The sequence below is a fragment of the Hemitrygon akajei genome, chromosome 11 (assembly GCF_048418815.1).
Source record: "Hemitrygon akajei chromosome 11, sHemAka1.3, whole genome shotgun sequence".
Classification (NCBI taxonomy): Eukaryota; Metazoa; Chordata; class Chondrichthyes; order Myliobatiformes; family Dasyatidae; genus Hemitrygon; species Hemitrygon akajei.
Window position 1 is genome coordinate 144,471,649 of NC_133134.1, and position 19,671 is coordinate 144,491,319.

Sequence of the window (19,671 nt, forward strand, 5' to 3'; positions counted from 1 at the left end):
TTCTGGGCCTTATGGTTTTATGTTCCTCCAATATTTTGTGTGTGTTACACTGGATTTCCATCATCTGCAGTACCTCTTGTGTTTATAATTGTTTCCATCTTCTGCTGTCACTGCAGTTTTCTAAAATAAATTTACAACAAAATCTTGTTCAGCACTAAGAAAACATTTTAATTATTTGTTACGCATCTATTAAAGTGCATGAGTTAATACTTCAAGTTTTATTTATGTCAAATAAAAAGCAGTAACTCTGAAAAATACCTTCAAACCAAACTTTGATTTCTTCATGTCATTGCCAGCTGGCCTCATTCTTGCTTGTAACAGAGGGATGTATGTTTAAGCCCTGGTCAGAATTTGAGCAGATAACCTAGCCCAAACATTCAGTGCGGTATAGTGGAATTGCTTGTGCAGGAATCTTGCAAAATTCAGAATTCCTGGCTTATTGCAAAAACATAAATTTCTTTTATTGCCTTAACAAGTATTTTCCCTAAACAATTCAACACTTATCATGCAACTCACTGGACCTTCCTATATCCAGATTAATATCTCTAATAATATTTCAAACATAACTGATTATATGTGGAATACAGCTCAATAAATGTATAGTTTTAGTGACCTGCTGTTAAAATGTTTTTTTTGAAATGCCTTTAAGTTGATTATATTTGCCAAAAATAATTAGTCGTTATTCAAAGTACTTTTCACATTGACTGAACATTGACTTCTCTAACTTCCGTTAATGCCCCTCCTCCCCTTCTTACCCCATCCCTGACATTTTTAGTTGTTTGCCTGTTCTCCATCTCCCTCTGGTGCTCCCCCCCACCTTCTTTCTCCTGAGGCCTCCCGTCCCAAGATCCTTTCCCTTCTCCAGCTCTGTATCACTTTTGCCAATCACCTTTCCAGCTCTTAGCTTCATCCCACCCCCTCCGGTCTTCTCCTATCATTTTGCATTTCCCCCTCCCCCTCCTACTTTCAAATCTCTTACTATCTTTCCTTTCAGTTAATCCTGACGAAGGGTCTCGGCCCGAAACGTCGACAGCGCTTCTCCCTATAGATGCTGCCTGGCCTGCTGTGTTCCACCAGCATTTTGTGCGTGTTGTTGTTTGAATTTCCAGCATCTGCTGATTTCCTCATGTTTACTTTTCACATTGTGGTTTTAAAAAGTTATGTAAATCAATTCCAATTGTTATGAATATTTCACAGTAAAAGTCATGTTACCAAGGCCAATAATGGAAGAAAGAAATGATTAACCTGATAACGTGTGACATTTTATGATAGTTATTATAGCTGTGCTGTTATTTCACAAGCAGAATAATGAACTTAGTATGTTATATTGTCACTGTTAATGGTCAGATGTTTTTCTGTCATCTCTGTCATACTTTTGTTCATATGTGTTTCTATTATAGGCTATAATATATTCAGTACATTATAGCACTGTTGTAACATGTTAATACTTTAAACTATATAAAAACAAGTTATTTACAACTGTTTTCAAAAGTAGTTCTTTTAGGACAGTTAGATAACTGATTGAATAAGGCCAAAATTATAGGATATGGAAAGAAGCAGGAAAGCGAGATTAGTTTATTTGGCAAATTTCCCAGTATCTACAGCACTCTGTAACTTTTATGATGTATTGCCTGGAAGACTGCTTTGCTTTTCCTTCTGAAATGGAGCGAACCGTTCCTCCAGAGCCTACTTAAAGAGATATTAAGAACAGCCTGTTTGAAAGTGGTAATATTTGCATTCTTTATGTGATTAACAGGGGTTTGTGTCTCCTATCAAAAGGCTGGTCTTTCCCAGAGCTGACAAGAATAGGAGGCAGCAGGAGAGAAGCAGTGTGTACAGGAGGCCATTGCATTCTATCCCCCTCTTCCCTCCGGATTATCTAATAGATCCCGAACTTCTGCTGCATGATTATCTGGAGAAAGAGGTCAAAGTATGTTCTCCCTTTCTTTCTCTCTTTCTCATCAGTCACTAAATAGAGTATGTTATCCTGTAAATAATGCACTGTTAGGACTGAAAATAAAATACCTAGGTTATGAGAAAAAATTGATATGATATCAGAACAGACAATTTAACTAATGAGCAACATTGGGTAGTATGTGAAGGGTTGAGTGGTCTGCTGTGTTATTATCTTAATAATTCTAAGTAAACCTTAAGTCTCTAATATTATGCATAGCTATTAAGTTGTGACAATTGTCTCTTGTCATGTAGGGAGGAACTGTGATAGTAGCTTGAATGAAATCTATTGTATAAAGATAATTTTTAAAACAAGATAACATGTATAAGGGGAATTAGATAAAAAATAGTATCTTTTATAGAGAACCGGCTCAGGCACCAATGGAAATGCTACACATTTTCTTTGTTTTTGCCTTTGAAAGGGGGAAGTTTACAACAATGAAATGATTGGTGTGGTCCATAGTGGGATTTGTTATTGTAAGGTGGTACATAGCATGATTTATTATGAAACATTTATTCTATGTGGTGTAATTTTCTATTGGAAGATATAGAGTATGGGAATATTTTTTGGACAATTGCTGACTATAGTGCACACCTGACAAAGATACATCATCTCCTTTATTCACACTTTTATATAATATGCTTTTATCAGAATACTTAAACATTTTAATCAAGTTAAAATGCTTCATTTGTAGCTTCTAGTTTTAATGGTAAAACAGTGTGCAAATTGCATTGTGCACCAATGGTGTAACACAATTAAGTCAAATTGATTGATGTAGAAGAGGGAAGAATAAAATTATTTTTTCAATGTCACAGCTATTTGTTAACAGTTGCATTTATAGCATGTGGAGTTGGGCAGATATAAATTGTTATTTGGCCAATCTGGAGGTTGCTGATTAAATTTTTAATTAGTAAATTTTAAAAATTAATGAAGATTTCAACTGAGCTTGAAATCTCAATAAGGTTACATAACACTTATAGCAATGAAACAGGATCTTTGGCCCAGCCATACTTTGAGTATGGGTCTTCTACTATTCTTTCCTTCATAGATGATACAATATGTATTCCGTGCCTGCATGTATACTTCTACATGTGTCGGTTGACCAAATGGTAAAATGAAATGCAGTCTCTGAAGTTTCTATTCCTGTAATATCTGAAGATTTAAAATAAGCACATTGTTTGCAATTCTTAAAACTTCCCTCCATATTTTAGCAAATAATCAATTTTTAATTGTTCTAAAATTATAGTATATGCGGAGGAATGATGCATTCACCACTGCTGAAGGGAAATTAATTAATAATTATGTAGTTATTTTTTATAAAAACAATTGATTAACTGCACAAATTTCGCATAAAATATCATGTCTAGAATACAAGCAACGCAAAATTATTGCAAGAGAGGGAGCAGGGGACAGGGGACAGTTAGGCTGTGAATTATCAACGAGAGGGAGTTTTCAATCAGGTCCAAAATCAAGATTTAAAAGGCAGGGCTTCACGGCAGTTTCTTGGAGTTGGGCCACAATCAATCATTGAGAGGGTTTCATTGGAAAGGACAAATTAAAAATAATGCGAGTGCAAGTGGAGCGGCTACTCTTTTGGGTGTGCCCGTGTTTAGAGTGGTTTTGGCTCATCAGGCTTTGGCAAGGTAGGTATCTGGCAAGTTTTAACCTTTTTGTTCTTATTTGTTCATTCCTCATCTGTTAGGGCACAGTAGTGTACGGAGGGGTAGTGTTCTATACTGTGTATGGGATGTGGGAAGTCTGGGAGACCTCCAGCCTCTCAGATAAACACGTCTGCCCCTGAGAGAACGTATTAAGGAACTGGAGCTGCAGCTTAATGACCTTTGACCTATAGGGGAGAGTGAGGAGGGGATAGATAGGAGCTACAGACAGGTAATAACCAAAGGTTGCAGGAGAAAGGTGACTGGGTGACTGTCGTGAGAAAGAAGGGAAGTGCACAGCCAGCACACCCATGGCAGTTCCTCTCAATGATGTATATAACTTTCGATACGGTTAAGAGGGACAACCACAGTGACCGAGTTTCTGACACTGAGTCTGGTGCTGTGGCTCAGAAGAGCTAAGAGATGAAGAGGACTGTAGTGTTGATGGGAGATTCATGGAACATAGAAATTTACAGCACATTAGAGGCCCTTCGGCCCACTATGTTGTGCCAACCATGTAACCTACTCTAGAAACTGCTTAGAATTTCCCTAGCTTGTAACCCTCTATTTTCTATTTTTCTAAGCTCCATGTGCCTTTCACACACCTACCACTCTCCATGTGGAAAAACTTACCCCTGACATCCCCTTGGTATCTATTTCCAAGCACCTTAAAACTAAGCCCCCTCATTTTAGTCATTTCAGCCCGGGAAAAAGCCTCTGACTATCCACACAATCAATGCCTCTCATCGTCTTATACACCTCTATCAGGTCACCTCTCATCCTCCGTCGCTCCAAGGAGAAAAGGCCAAGTTCACTCAACCTGTTCTCATAAGGCATGCTCCTCAATCCAGGCAACGTCCTTGTAAATCTCCTCTGCACCCTTTCTATGGTTTCCACATCCCTCCTGTAGTGAGGTGACTGGAACTGAGCACAGTACTCCAAGTGGGGTCTGACCAGGGTCCGATATAGCTGCAACATTACCTCTCGGCTCCTAAATTCAATTCCAAGATTGATGAAGGCCAACACACTGTATGCCTTCTTAACCACATTTTAGCACCAATGACATAGATAGACAAGGTGCGGAGGACCTGAAGAGAGATTTTAGGTAGCTAGGTTAAAAAGCTGAAAACCAGGACCTCCAGGGTAGTAATCTCTGGAGTTCTGCCCGTACCACGCACCACTGATGGTAAGAATAGGGTGATTTGGCATGTGAATGTGCAGCTGAGGAACTAGTGCAGGGTCAAGGGTTCAGATTTATGGATCATTGGGATCTCTTCTGCGGAAGGTATGACCTGTACAAAAGGGACAAGTTACACCTGAACGCAAGGGAGATCCAATATGCTTGCAGACAGATTTGCCAGAGTTGTTCAGGAGGGTTTAAATTAATTTGGCAGTGGGATGGGAACCAGAGTGACAGTGGTGAGGTTGAGGAAGCTGGTTTACAGTAGCAATGTGTCAGGAGAAGCTGATGAAAGGACAACATTGCAGTCAACAGGATGAGTTGCAATATAAAAATGGGCTCACCCTAAGAGCTCTGCTTGCCTACAGAGGACCGAATTCTTGTGACTCCGGAGACGGGATCGGAGGTCGGTCTCCGAGCAGAAGACAGGTGTGTTGTGGGAGATGGAAGATCTCCAGCTGTGTGACCAGAGACCCGAGATCATTAGGCATAGAGCTTGGAAAAAGCGATGCAACAGACTTTTAACAGTGTACGCCAGCGAGTTGTTTGTTATGTCTCCCCTCTCGCTGTGAAACAGAGACACCTCGTTTTCCATTATTAGGGAGAGAGAGAGCCTGTGGTATGTCGAATGCTGGGTGAACAATGTAGTCTTTCGAGTAGTGCAAGTCTGTGACTTTGCTGTTGTCTTGCTCACGTTTGAGTGCTCGGTGGTGGGCACCGTTGCTTTATTTGCCAGTGGGGGGAAGGGGGGATTGTTGCTCGCTGCCGCTTACACGTGGGTGGGAGGGGTGCTGGGGGGTTGGAATTTGGGGTTCTAACATTTAACTGTTGTTCATTCTTTGGGGGCTCTCCTCTGTTTTTGTAGATGGTTGCGAAGAAAAAGCATTTCAGGATGTATATTGTATACATTTCTCTGACATTAAATGTACCTCTGAAAATCAAAAAGGGTGAATACAGGACTGAAGGTGTTGTATCTGAATTCACCCAGTATACAGAACAAGGCATGTGAACTTGTAGCACAGTTACAGATTGGCATGTATGATGTAGGCATCACTTAATCATGGCTGAAGGAAGATTATAGTTGGGAGATTCACGTTCAAGTATGCACATTGTATCAAAAGGACAGGCAGGTAGGCAGAGGGGGTGGCATGGCTTTGATGGTAATAAAATTAAATGAAATCATTAGAAAGAAGTGACATGGGGTCGGAAGGAGTTGAATCATTGTGGATAGAGCTAAGGAACTGCAAGAGTAAAAAGACCCTGATGGGAGTTATATACAGACACTCAAACAGTAGAAAGGATGAGGCCTACAAGTTACAACGGGAGAAAGAAAATGCATGCCAAAAGGGCAATGTCACAATAGTCATGGGGGAATTTCAATATGCAGATAGACTGGGAAAATTGGGTTGGTGCTGGATCCCAAGAGGGTGAATTTCTAGAATGCCTATGTGAGGGCTTTTTAGAGCAGATTGTGGTTGAGCCTAATTAGGGCATCAGCTATTCTGGATTGGGCATTGTACAATTGAACCAGAATTGATCAGATATCTTAAGCTCTCAGAACCCTTAGGGGAAAGTTATCATAATATGATCAAATTCACCCCAAAATTTGGGAAGGAGAAACTAAAGTCAGATGTATAAGCATTACAGTGAAGTAAAGGTATTTACAGACGCATGGGAGAGAAGTTGGCCAAAACTGCTTGGGATAGATCATTGGTAGGGGTGACAGCAGATGAGCAATGGCTGGAGTTTCTGGAAGCAATTCAGAAGACACAGGATATGTACATTCCTAACAGGAAGGAGTACACTAAAGATAAGATGACACAACATGGCTATCAAGAGAAGTCAAAGCCAACATAAAGTCAAAGATAGGGCATATAATAGAGCAAGAATTAGTGGGAAGTTAGGGGATTGAGAAGCTTTTAAAAACCAACACAAGGCAACTAAAAAAATTAAGAAGGTAAAGATGGAATACAAAAGAGAACTACTTAATAATATTAAAGAAGATACCAAAGGTTTCTTCAGATATATAAAGTTTAAAAGAGATGTAAGACATGATATTAGACCAGTGGAAAATGGTGCTGGAGAAGTAGTAATGGGGACTTGAAAATGACGGATGAACTGAATGAGTGTTTTGCATCAGCCTTCACTGTGAAATACACTAGTAGTATGTTGGAATCTCCAGCGTGTAAGGGGTTAAATGTGTGTGAGGTTACCACGAGTAGGGAGAAGGTTCTTAGGAAACTGGAAGTGCTGAAGCTAGATAAGTCACCAGGACCAGATGGTGTACACCCCAGAGTTCTTCAAGAGATAGCTGAAGAGATCATGAAGGCATTAGTAATGATCTTTCAAGAATCACTAGATTCTGGAATAGTTACAGAAGTCTGGAAAATTGCAAATGTCACTCCACTCTTCAAGCAGGGAAAGAGGCAGAAGAAAGGAAATTATAGGCCAGTTAGTCTGACATCAGTGGTTGGGAAGACTTTGAAGTTGATTGTTAAGGATGTAGTTTCAAGGTACTTAGAGGCACATGATAAGATAGGTTATAGTCAGCATGTTTTTCTCAAGGGAAAATCTTGCCTGACAAATCTGTTGGAATTCTTTGAAGAAATAACAAGCAAGACAAAGGAGAATCAGTTGATGTTGTGTACTTGGATTTGACAAGGTACCACACACATGAGGCTGCTTCACAAGTTAAGGGCCCTTGGGATTACAGGAAAGACACTAGTGTGGATAAAGCAGTGGCTGATTGGAAGGAGGCAAAGTGTAAGGAAAAAGGGTGCCTTTTCTGGTTGTCTGAAAGTGACTAGTGGTGTTCCACACAGGTCTGTGTTGGGACCACCTCTTTCATATTATATGTCAGTGACTTGGACGATGGAATTATTGGCTCTGTGAAAGTTTGTGGACAAGGTGAAGATAAGTGCAGGGGGAGATAGTTTTAAGGAAGTAGAGAAGCTACAGAAAGACTTAGACAGATTAGAACTGGACAAAGAACTGGCAGATGGAATAACAGTGTCATGACGCATAAGGTCATGCACTTTGGTAAAAGAAATAAAAAGTAGATTCGTTTCTAAATAAAGAGAAAATATAGAAATCTGAGGTGCAAAGGGACTTGGGAGTCCTTGTGCAGGATTCTCTAAAGGTTAATTGGATACTGTTATGGGGGATGACCTCCAAGCAGAATGCCACAGAGACCAGGTTACTGGCACTGAACTTGGGTCCACGGTGCAGAAGGAAAAGAGGGAGAAGGGGGAGCAGTAGTGATAGGGGACTCCATAGTCAGGGGACAGACAGTAGATTCTGTGGATGTGAGCGGGACACATGGGTGGTATGCTGTCTCCCAGGTGCCAGGGTCAAGGACATCTCTGATCACGTTTACAGCATTTTGGTGGAAGAGGGAGAACAGACAGATGTCTTGGTACATATTTGTACCAATAATACAGGAAGGAAAAACAAAGAGGCCCTGAAGAGAGAATTTAGAGAACCACACTGAGCAGGCCCTCCAGGGTAGTAATTTCTGGATTGCTGCCTGTGCCAGACACCAGTGAGGGAAGAAACAGAATGATTTAGCAGACAAAATGTGCGACTGAGAAGCTGGTCCAGGGGGCAGGGCTTCAGGTTCTAGGAATCTCTTCTGTGGGAGCTATGACCTATACAAAGAGACAGGTTGCTCCTGGACCTGAGGGGGACCAATATTCCTGTGGGCAGGTTTGTTAGAGCTGTTGGGGGGGGTGTTTAAACTAATTTGGCATGGGTGGGGGGGGGGGGGTAGGAACTGGAATGAAAGGACATGGGATAGGACAAATGGTAAAAAGGCAAATATAGCATGCAGCCAGGCTGTCAGGAAGGGCAGACAGATGACAAGACTAAATTGCAGCCAGGAGAGTGAGTATCAGTGCATTATGGATGCAGAATCAAAAAGGGTAGCAAATACAGTACTCAGTGTTATAGCTGAATGCATGGAGTATAAGAAATAAGGTGGATGATCTTGTTGCGCTATTACAGATTGTCAGGTATGATGTTGTGGCCTTCTCTGGATCGTGGCTGAAGGATGGGTGTAGTGGGGAGATGAACGTCCAAGGTTACGCATTGTATCAAGAGGGATAGGAAGGTGGGCAGAGAGGATGGCATGGCTCTGCTGGTAAAGAATGACGTTAAATCAGTAGAAAGATATGACATAGGATAAGATGTTTAATCCTTGTGGGTTGAGTTAAAAAACTGCAAGGGTAAAAGGACCCTGATGGCAGTTATATACAGGCCTCCCAATAGTAGCTGGGATGTTGACCACAGATTACAACAGGAAATAGAAAAGGCGAGTCAAAGGGCAATGTTATGATAGTCATGGGAGATTTCAACATGCAGGTTGATTGGGAAAATCAGGTTGGTCATGGATCTCAAGAGAGTGAGTTTGTTGAATGCCTATGAGATGGCTTTTTAGGGCAGTTTGTCATTGAGCCTACTAGGGGATCAGTTATACTGGATTGGTGTTATGTAATGAACCAGAAATTATTAGGGAGCTTAAGGCAAAAGAACCATTAGGAGGCAGTGATCACAATATGATTGAATTCAACCTAAAATTTGATAGGGAGAAAGTCAAGACTGATGTAGCAGTATCTGAGTGGAGTAAAGGAAATTAGTGTTATGAGAGAGGAGCTGGCCAAAGTGAATTGGAAGGAGATGCTGGCAGAGATTTAAGCAGAGCAGCAATGGCATGTGTTTCTGGGAAAAGTGAGGAAGGTATTCCAAAAATGAAGAAATACTCAAATGGCAAAATAGTACAACTGTGGCTGACAAGGGAAATCAAAGCTAGTGTACAAGCAAAAGAGAGGGCATTCAACAAAGCAAAAATTAACAGGAAGCTGGAGGATTGGGATAAAATATGAAAGCAAGCTAGCAAATAATATCAAAGTGGATAGTAAAAGCTTTTTCAAATATGTAAAAAATAAAATAAAAGAACGAGAGGAGCAGGTATAGGACCACTAGAAAATTAGGCTGGAGATGGCAGATGAATTAAATGAGTATTTTGCATCAGTCTTCACTGTGGAAAACCTTTGCAGTGTGCCAGCAGAGAGAAGTGAGTGCAGTTACTATTACAAGGGAGAAGATACTCAAAAAGCTGAAAATCCTAAGGGTACATAAGTACTGGACTAGATGAACTGCAGCCCAATGTTCTAAAAGAAGTAGTGGTAGATACTGCGGAGGAATTAGTAATGATCTTTGAAAAATCATTGGACTCTGGCATGGTTCCGGAGGACTGGAAAATTTCAAATGTCATTCCACTCTTTAAGAAAGGAAGAAGGCAGCAGAAGGGAAGTTATAGACCCGTTAGCCTGTGTCAGTGGATGGAAAGATGTTAGAGTCGATTGTTAAGGATTAGGTCGTGGTGTACTTGGTGACGCAGGACAAGATAGGACAAATCAGCATGGTTTTCTAAAGGGAAAATCTTGCCTGATGAACCTGTTGGAATTCTTTGAGGAGATGTCAAGTAGGATAGATAAAGGGGTTGCAGTGGATGTTGGATATCTGAACTTTCAGAAGGCATTTGACAAGATGCCACATCTGAGGCTGCTTATCAAGTTAAGAACCTGTGGTATTACAGGAAATTTACTAGCATGGTTAGAGCATTAGCTGATTGGTAGGAGGCAGCCAGTGGAAATAAAGTACTGCCAGTGGCTAGTAATGCTCCACAGGGGTCTGTGTTGGGACTGCTTTTTTATACAGTATATCAATGACTTAAATGGCTTTGTTTCCACATTTGTAGGTGGTATGAAGAATGGTGGGTTAGTAGGGCTTAGACATATTAGAAGAATGAGCAAGAAAGTGGCAAATGAAATGCAATGATGGAAAGTGCATGGTAGTAGAAAGAAACATACAGACTACTTTGTAAATAGGAAGAAAATCCAAACATCTGAGATACAGAGGGACTTGGGAGTTGTTGTGCGGAACACCCTGATGGTTAACTTGCAGATAGAGTCAGTGGTGAGAAAGGCAAATGCTGTGTTAGCATTCATTTCAAGAGGGCTGGAATACAAGAGCAGAGATATGATTGTGAAGCTGTATAAGGCACTGGTGAGGCCTCACCTTGAGTATTGTGAACAGTTTTTGGCTCCTCATCTAGGAAAAGATGTGCTGACATTGGAGAGGATTCAGAGAAGGTTCACAAGGATCATTCCAGGAATGAAACAGTTATCATACAAGGAAAATTTGAAGGCTCTAGGTCTGTATTCACTGGAATTTAGAAGGATGAGAGGTGTTTCATTGAAACCTTTTGAATGTTGAAAGGCCTAAACAGAGTAGATGTGGAAAGTATGTTTCCCATTGTGGGGGAGTCTCGGACAAGAGAGCACAGCCTCAGGATAGAGGGGCATCCATTTAAAACAGAGATGAGAAATTTCTTTAACCAGAGGGTGGTGGATTTGTGGAATTTGCTTACCACAGGCAGCTGTGAAGGCCAGGTTATTTGGTGTATTTAAGGCAGAGATTGATAGATTCTTGATTGGACACAACATCAAAGGTTACGGGGAGAAGACTGGGAGTGGGCTGAGGAGGGGATAAAAGGATCAGCCATGACTGGATGGCAGAGCAGACTTGATGGGCCAAATGGCCTAATTCTGCTCCTGTCTTATGGTCTTAAATAGCGGGTTGAGTCGATGGTGAGGAAGGCAAATGCGATTTTAGCATTCATTTCAAGAGGACTGGAATATAAAAGCAGTATGTAATGATAAGCTTGGCTGAGGCCACACAGAGTACACTGAGCGGTTTTGAGCCCCTTATTTTAGGATGTGCTGATACAGGAGAGAGTTCAAAGGAAGTTCACAAAATCATTTCAAGGATTAAACAGCTTGTCATATGAAGAGCAATAGATGGCTTTAGGCCTGTACTAACTAGAAATCAGAAGAATGAGAGGTGGCCTGATTGAAACCTATAAAATGTTAAACGGCCTCGAAAGAGTGGATGTAGAGAGGATATTTCCTATGGTGGGAGAGCCAGGGATCAGAGGACACAGCCTCAGAATAGAGGAGCATCCTTTTAGGATGGAGATGAGGAGGAATTTCTTTAGACAGAGAGTAGAGAATCTGTTGAATTCTGTGCCACAGTTGGCTGTGGAGGCCAAGTCTTTACATGTCTTTAAGACGGGTTAATTGATTCTTGATTGGTCAGGGCATGAATGGATACAGGGAGAAGGCAGGAGACTGGGGCTGAGAGGGAAGATAGATCAGCCATGATGAAATGGCAGAGCATGACTTGATGGGCCAAATGGCCTAATTCTGTTCTTGTATCTTATGGCTTATCTTATGCATTGATGCAGCTGTTAGCATTGAGTGCCTTGACCTTGAGTGTTGACTGTGTGGATAAGTGTTGCCATTACTGCTACTTTCTGCCAGGAGGTCTTATTTACTTCCATACCCCAAAGATGTACCAACTGTACTCTAGCTGTTGTCACTTCCTCTTTAGTTTAGGTATGTGACAAAAGATTCATAGTAGATTTGATGGGCATATGAGAGAGAATGCAGGATGAGAGGGAAATAGAACTGATAATATGCACTGCTGTGAACTAGAATGTGCTGAATGGTCCTCTCCGTGTAAAATCTCAGCCATTGTTAAACCAATAGGAACAATAACAGATATCCTCTCTTTATAGGCTCTGTTTTCATTATCAAAGACATTCCAAAAGGGAATAGAAGGGCAAATCAGTAAATTGAAGGTTAAAGCATCTGGTAATTCCAGGAAGATTGTCAGCTGCATCATCTTGTGAACTGATAACTGAATCCAGTTTATTTAAGCAGGAAGTTTATGTCCTTTGCAATCAGCATTTTCTTTTGTTTCAGCTATTCTCTTGCATTGAGGCCAGAGATTTTTATATGAGTTGTGAAAGTCAGTGTGGTAATCAATGGATGATATTTTTACTGTTTGTTTCCATCCCCAGTCAATAAGCTTTCCCCCCAAATTAGTCAAGTGTCATAAAACTACCAAATCATCAGTCTGAATATTTTAACCAGGGTTAAGGCAGCTATATGAAAGATTTTATTTATTGATCTCTGTATTTTCTAAAATGCAACTCTCCAGTTCTAAGTTTTTATTTTGAATATAGTTACCTACATACATTTTAATGGATGGGTCTTCAATAATAAAAGTAGCGAACCTTTTCTTTATTTAGCCCAAAGGTAAACTCAACACTGATAAAAGTGCTGGAGAATCCACTGTGGCAAAACATTATTTATTAATGAAAATAGCAGTAATCCTAAGATACTAATTTAACAACACTGCCTTAATGTTTTCCTCAACTTTTCTTTAATACATTTTCCATAAACACCATGCTCTTTAGGCCATTCCTCTGACATGTAATTAAAATGACTAAGCCTCTGAGTCATTCACAAGAACTTCCCATGTGCATGTGCCTGCTGATGTATACATAAGAGAATAGACACTGCACATTTAGTTTATGTATATATATGATTATACTGAACATATACTCTTGTCCATCAACTCCATTTACACACATACACTTTGAGTCGTGTAATGGTTGCAACTGCACATTGGTTTCTGAGTCCAGCAATCACTGTGGTCCAAAGCATATGTAAAATAAACCCACAATTTCAAGAACAGTTTTTTTTAAATCAACAACTGCTGAATATTTATCATCAGCAGGTCCTGCACTATAGTACTTAATTTTGCTTCATTAGAATCAGTCACATGAGAAATTGAAAGGTTTCACAATGTACAAAATTAAACCTGCTCTACCTAACATGCATAAATAACAGTGGGATTGATATATAATTATTTATATTTATGTGGGGAAATATATTGCATGGAATCACCACTTAACTCATTTCCCAATTGCTAACATTGCTTTCTAATTGTTTACAATTACTTTTACATTATAGTAAATGTTAATTAAATTGACAGGGAATAAAGATTTTGACAGAATGGGCTTAAAAAGAAAGCAAAGTTAGGTATAAATTCATGATTCTATGTCACATTAAATTTAACTCCATTCAGTCAAACCGCAATGCATTAGCATTCTTATTTTCAGATTCTGGTTAATGGTATGATGGAATTTCATTGTTCTAGTACTGTTATGACTACTTACTGTCCTATGATTGTTACCATTATAGGTAACAATCCTTTGAGATTTGAGAAATGTGTGCAGCTGAGATTAAGGAACCGAATACTCTAAAGAGAAAATCACACAGAAACCCTTACACTGGGAGGTACTGAATGAATTCTTTGAGCATTAGATCAAGAAGACCTCTTCTAGCACTGGAACAGTTGATGGTATGACAGTTTGCTTCCAAGAGGAGTCTTGGCAGGTGTCTGATATCAAGACTGATATCCATATGAAGAAGCTTCACGAAGCAAGACAGAGGGTGTAAGGGATATTCACTACCCTGGTCTTCTTTTTTGCCAAGCTCAGCTTTCTATACACACTGCAGCTGACACTTGTAAAGATCAAGGTGTTGTTTTTGAGTACTTTAAACTTCCAATTAGTATTTTCTGTTTGATTTCCTGACGTGAATGGAAGCCAGTCTTCAGTTGTTAATGTAAAAGGCAAGCTGTAATCAGCCGAAGTTAAAACAACAGTTTTGCAAACACTGTCTATGGAACAAATTTGCTGACCCACTGCATGTGAGCTTAATGCTCAAGAGATGCATTGTAAGACAGCAAGTTATTCATTTTGACTTGTATCAAATTAGAGAAAGCTGGCTAAATTATTTAGTTCAAGAAAGCTTGCAGACTAGATTGGTATTATCACTTAGTATATCAAATAGCTGATCTATTAATCGTTGGAAGGTTTGTATACTCGAGAGTCAACTTCACAGCATTAATTCTGGGAAGCTGGGATCTCCGTCTCCAGAAGCTTTTAGACCATTTTTGTTAAAAGATATCTGAAAAAATAAGATGTGTGTGTAAAGTCACCCTAGTGACAGAGAAACAGAATAAATGTAGAGAGCATTCCAAGCTTTTTAGGAATGGTCCAGGAACTTCAAGAAAAATTACAGAAACACGGGGTGAACTAAAATTCATTCCTCTGCCTTCAATTTCTGTGAGGAATTCATGGGTATGTCTTTTTAGCTTATAGGAAATGTACCTGTGCTTTTGAAATCCTTTGTATTTTAGAAATCATTTGTAATTTGGAAATCTTTTATAAGATAGAAATCCTCTAAATTTTAAAAGTTTTAATAATGTTGTTTGGATTCAACCGTGTATCACTGAAAATAAATTGTGTTTTAAACTATTTTGTTAGCTGGAAGTATCTCTTCCTTGTGGGGGGGCACCACTCAAATAATGGGAATTGGCAGCTAAACTCACTGTACAGGATAAACAGGGAAGTGAACTAGCTTTTGAAGATTGGATAGTTACAATGTAACCTCCCAACAGTTTGGGTACCCATAGTTATTTATATCAGATAAGGCTTAAAATCTTTCTTTGTGTTTAGAACTTCTAGGTCAGCTAACCCAATACCATCACAGTGGTGAAAAGCCACATAAATCTCAGATTATGCATCAGTGTTGCTGTGGTAGAAAAGACTAAATAAGTGCAGGAATAACAAAAAGTGGATAGTACCTCCAGCCCACTGCTGTCTCTGGAGCTGTTTAACCTGAGTAAGCTGGATGATGAGGGGGAAATGTTTTGCTGCATGGAACTAGTTTGAAGATACCAAGCATGTTACATTGGGTATGGAGATATTGATAAATAACAGAGGCTGAAAGCCATGATAGCTGAACTTGTGCACAGGAAAGCATCTAGAGAGGGAATGTCTGTGGTGATGATGACTAAGTTTCGAAAGATTGACTAAGAAAAATGTAAGGCCTAGAACCAATGGGGAACAAAAGCAAGAGTTGTGATATGAACCAGAATATGCACAAAAGAAAGTAGATGTGAAGCATTAAGAAGAATTTAATTGAGAAATTCCTGTTACTGGGTTTGTGATACCTTGTAATACTTCAAAAGCATTTTACTACTTCAGTGGTTAATGGGGTATTTGTCTGTTAAGTTTTGTAAATCACATCCACAGTTGAGAAATGCCTGTGATAGCCATCATTTAGTATAGTTAAAGTAATTCTTTAATACAAGATGTGAGAGTTTTTTTGCATGTAAAGTGAATTGTTGAGGTCATTTGTTCAATTCATTGTACCGTAATTATCATGAGTACATGAGTCAGAACATTGAGTTCCCAAATAACAGTGGCATCTAATCAGTCTTGCATGCAGAATGATTCATATGCTGTACCTTATAATGACACAGAAGGAGATGGTGCAGCCCGTCACGTCTCTGCCTCCTTCCAGAAGAGCAATAATATTTGCACCATTCTGCAATTTCTAATTGCCTTGCCTCTACCACCTCACTTTGATTCTTTTTGCCGTTAGCCTATTCTTAGAGATAAATCACCATCAACAATTAACCTAACGTGATTTAATTGGAATGTGAGACCCAGAGGAAACTCACAAACTCGAGAGGTTAATAATGTATTCCAGACTGAATCAAGGCAGCAACACCAACAGCTGTGCCACCATACCACACACTACTAGAATTTAGTATCTGCCTGTTCACATATTTCTGGGTGCTCAAGATTAATGTCCTCAGCAATAATGCACCCAGGACAATTAAACCTACCTATGGGGATGTAGTATCTGAAATGGCATTTTGTTTTCAAAAATCATCCACACTAAACAATGGCTATTATTGTTCCAAACAACATGCCACATAGAACTTTGTTGAGATACTCATCTGGAAGCAATCATATCAAGAACTATGGATTTATTTTCTTATCCGTGGCTAATTCCATTAAACATGTATCATAGAGAATATGAAAATAGAATTCATGCTTTGTTAGTTTTTGACAAGTATTCCAGGTTCAAGAATTTGTTAATTGACACAGTATATAGCATTTGTAATGTCCTCTTGAATGTAAGTTCAACAGAATTTGTCAAACCCACAATACACCTGCGCACTGTGGATAAAACTGTCACAAACCCTCAACAAAAATTGACAAAATGTGTTACTTCTTTCACAGTTTAGGGTTATTTAGCTATTTTTTGCTCACATAAATTCCATAAGAACAAATGTTTATTCCATCTCTTAAACATTTTGAGTCGTAATTTGTGAATTCTATAAGGGCACATTTCCATTACATGGACTGTACTAACTCGAGGACACGAAGTATACATTATTTTTTTTAAACACTTGGCTCCAGTTAGTGAAGAGAATATAGAGTTATGGACACTAAACTAGAACATATTTCATGGTACATTAATCACAGATCAATAAAATGTATGTGTATTGTCCATTCAACTGATACTTTAGCTAAGATAACTACCCATTAATTTTAAATATCTACTTGTGTTACCTACAGAATTCTTTAGTTGCTTGTTCCATATTTAATTTTCCTTCCCTCACTATTAAGAATATTCACCTTTAAATATGATAAAGACATTGATACTGTTGACAATTTACCTGGTCAAATGCACAACAGCAATTCTAATTAACTTACAAGTGTGATGCAAGTACAATCCAAAGATGTTATAATCGCCTGTATGATCAGCCTTGTATGTAAACCTTCCACGGCCCTCCCCTGCATCCCTGTGTTAAACTATTACGTGAAGTGTAAGCTTGGTTTGTATACTCAACCCTTTACCATCAAACGTCAATCTTAATTGGGACTGTCCTTTATAATTCCACTTAGTTGTATAAAAAAGCTCTGTTGTAGGCAGAGGCTGGTTTCACTTCATTAATTTGATCACCCTTGAACTGATGTTGCTATGGGAAAAGATTTAATTTATTATTCAATCATAATGCCAGTCGGTTCTCTAAACTAAGAGCTTTTGATTAGCTACTTATGAAACTCAGTAATCTGTTCACTATGACCTAACTTCATCCTTAAAGATGTATTTTTTTTTTCTTCAGTTTTTAGGCCACTTAACTTGGGTATCATGCTCTTTAAATCCAGCAAGCAGAGCTGAAATACTGCAGCTTTTGGACACAGCAAGGGTAAGGGATGACTACCAGAGAATAAAACGAATTAAATAAATATTAATTATGCACAATTGTACGTCAGACCCAGCAATGTCTCATAAACTGCAAAATGACCAAGTAAATTGTACTTGTTATGTTGCTTAATAGATTAATACTTACTAAAATTGTGGGACCTCCAAGAGGACCACAACTTGTTCTGGTTTGGACGCTTGTGTGCCTCAGTGATCTGTAGAATTATGTTGGCAAGGGTCAGGGCTTTATGCTTTAACTCTTGGGGGACTAGACTAAGAGTGGTCCACCAGTCCTCTAGTTTCAGGGGTTTAGCTCAGGGCTAACAACTCTGACTGGTGAAACAAAGTTGTTACAGAAACAGCAATGAAGAATTCTTCTACATCTGTGTGCGCTGGTATTCCTGAGTCTCCATCCAAGATTTGTGTGACCAACAGCAGTGAAAACCGAGGAAGCTACTGACACAATGAAGGAAGCACTGAACACCGCCAGACATAGAGGTCTTTCATTGCTGCCCTAAACACCAGCGGCATAACGAGCAGTAAAATAGTGGAATTCCTGTCCTCTGCTTCAAATAGAACCTTGAAGTCTTCTTTTGTCAGCAAAGAGAGCAGACAGGGCATTAACGTCAATATCTCACAAAAGGTTATGATTTCAAGATAATGAGGTATTGTATTGAAGTGTCAGCCAAGATTATAGTTCAAATTATTGAATACTCATAATTTATTAAGAACTGGTGCCAGGCAAGTAAATTGTATAATTAGATGTTCATGTTTTTATGTTAATAAGCACTAAGCTTTTAAACAGAAATGATTCAAAAATTATAATGTTCTTGTATCTTGATAATATAATTAATGGAAGAAAGCCAGATCTTATCAGCGGATTTAGATTAATTTCAAGATTCAACACGTCTAATGTTCACATTAGTTTTGATGTCTAAGAAGAGTCCTTTTGAAGGTATGCATAATTCGATATATACTTTTCCAAAGAAAAATACAGTTAGTTTCATTAATTCAAAAATAAATAGCTAATACTGGAATGTTGGTAATGTAAGGTTGTCCATCAGTTTCCGGAAACCGATGGTTTGGCCTATGTGTGTATCACACCCAGCGCCACCTGTGATGAGACTCATTTTGACCAAAGCACACTATTCTTATCATTTACATTGCACTTGTTGTTGTTAGCCCCAATACCTTGTGCTTATTTTTTGCCTGCTTTATGTAAATTTAACCCTAGCTATGGCTTCTAAGATAAGTGCAAGTACCAGTGGTAGTGTCAAATGTAAACATTTCAAGAGAAAGTTGAAATGTTGCAAGAACTGGACCAAGATGTTTCTGTGTGTGAGCTGTGTGACTTATATGACATTGGTTCATCGACTGTGTTTGATGTAAAGCACCAAAGAGAGAAAAAATTTGCAATTCTATCCAAGCAGTGTTTCGCTAAAGAATGTGAGTATTAGAAAAACTATGAAAGTTGGTAAGAGCACTCAGCATGATCAAGTGATGATTGAATAGTTTCACCAGCATCAGACTGATGGAGTTGATTAGTCAGGCAATATGATAATGAACCAAGCTAAGTTGTTCCATAAAGAACTTAAATTAGAACATGGGTGCAACTGCAGTGAAGGATGACTTCAAAGGTTTAAGAAGCACTGTGGAACTTCCATGTATAAAGTGTGTGGAAAAAACAGCTTGCAAACCATGAAGGAGCTGCTGAGTACATGGACAGATTTTCAAAGCTCACAGCTGATGAAAACTTCAATCCTGAGCAGGTGTACAATGGAGATGAAACTGCATTATACTGGTAACGCATACTGAGGAAAACATTAGCAACAGAAAACAAAGAAGATCTCACGGGGTTCAAGCAATCTAAGGACAGAGCTATCATTTTAAGGTGCT

At 39.1% G+C, this 19,671-nt stretch overlaps 1 protein-coding gene across 1 annotated transcript in view; it reads left to right on the top strand.

Moving 5' to 3' along the window:
* Positions 1 to 19,671, top strand: part of ccm2l (CCM2 like scaffold protein) — a 65,630-nt gene that overhangs the window by 11,135 nt on the left and 34,824 nt on the right. The window contains exons 2-3 of the mRNA XM_073061863.1: positions 1,757 to 1,930; positions 17,696 to 17,779. Coding sequence (XP_072917964.1) covers positions 1,757 to 1,930; positions 17,696 to 17,779 — 258 coding nt within the window. The remainder of the gene's footprint in view (positions 1 to 1,756; positions 1,931 to 17,695; positions 17,780 to 19,671) is intronic.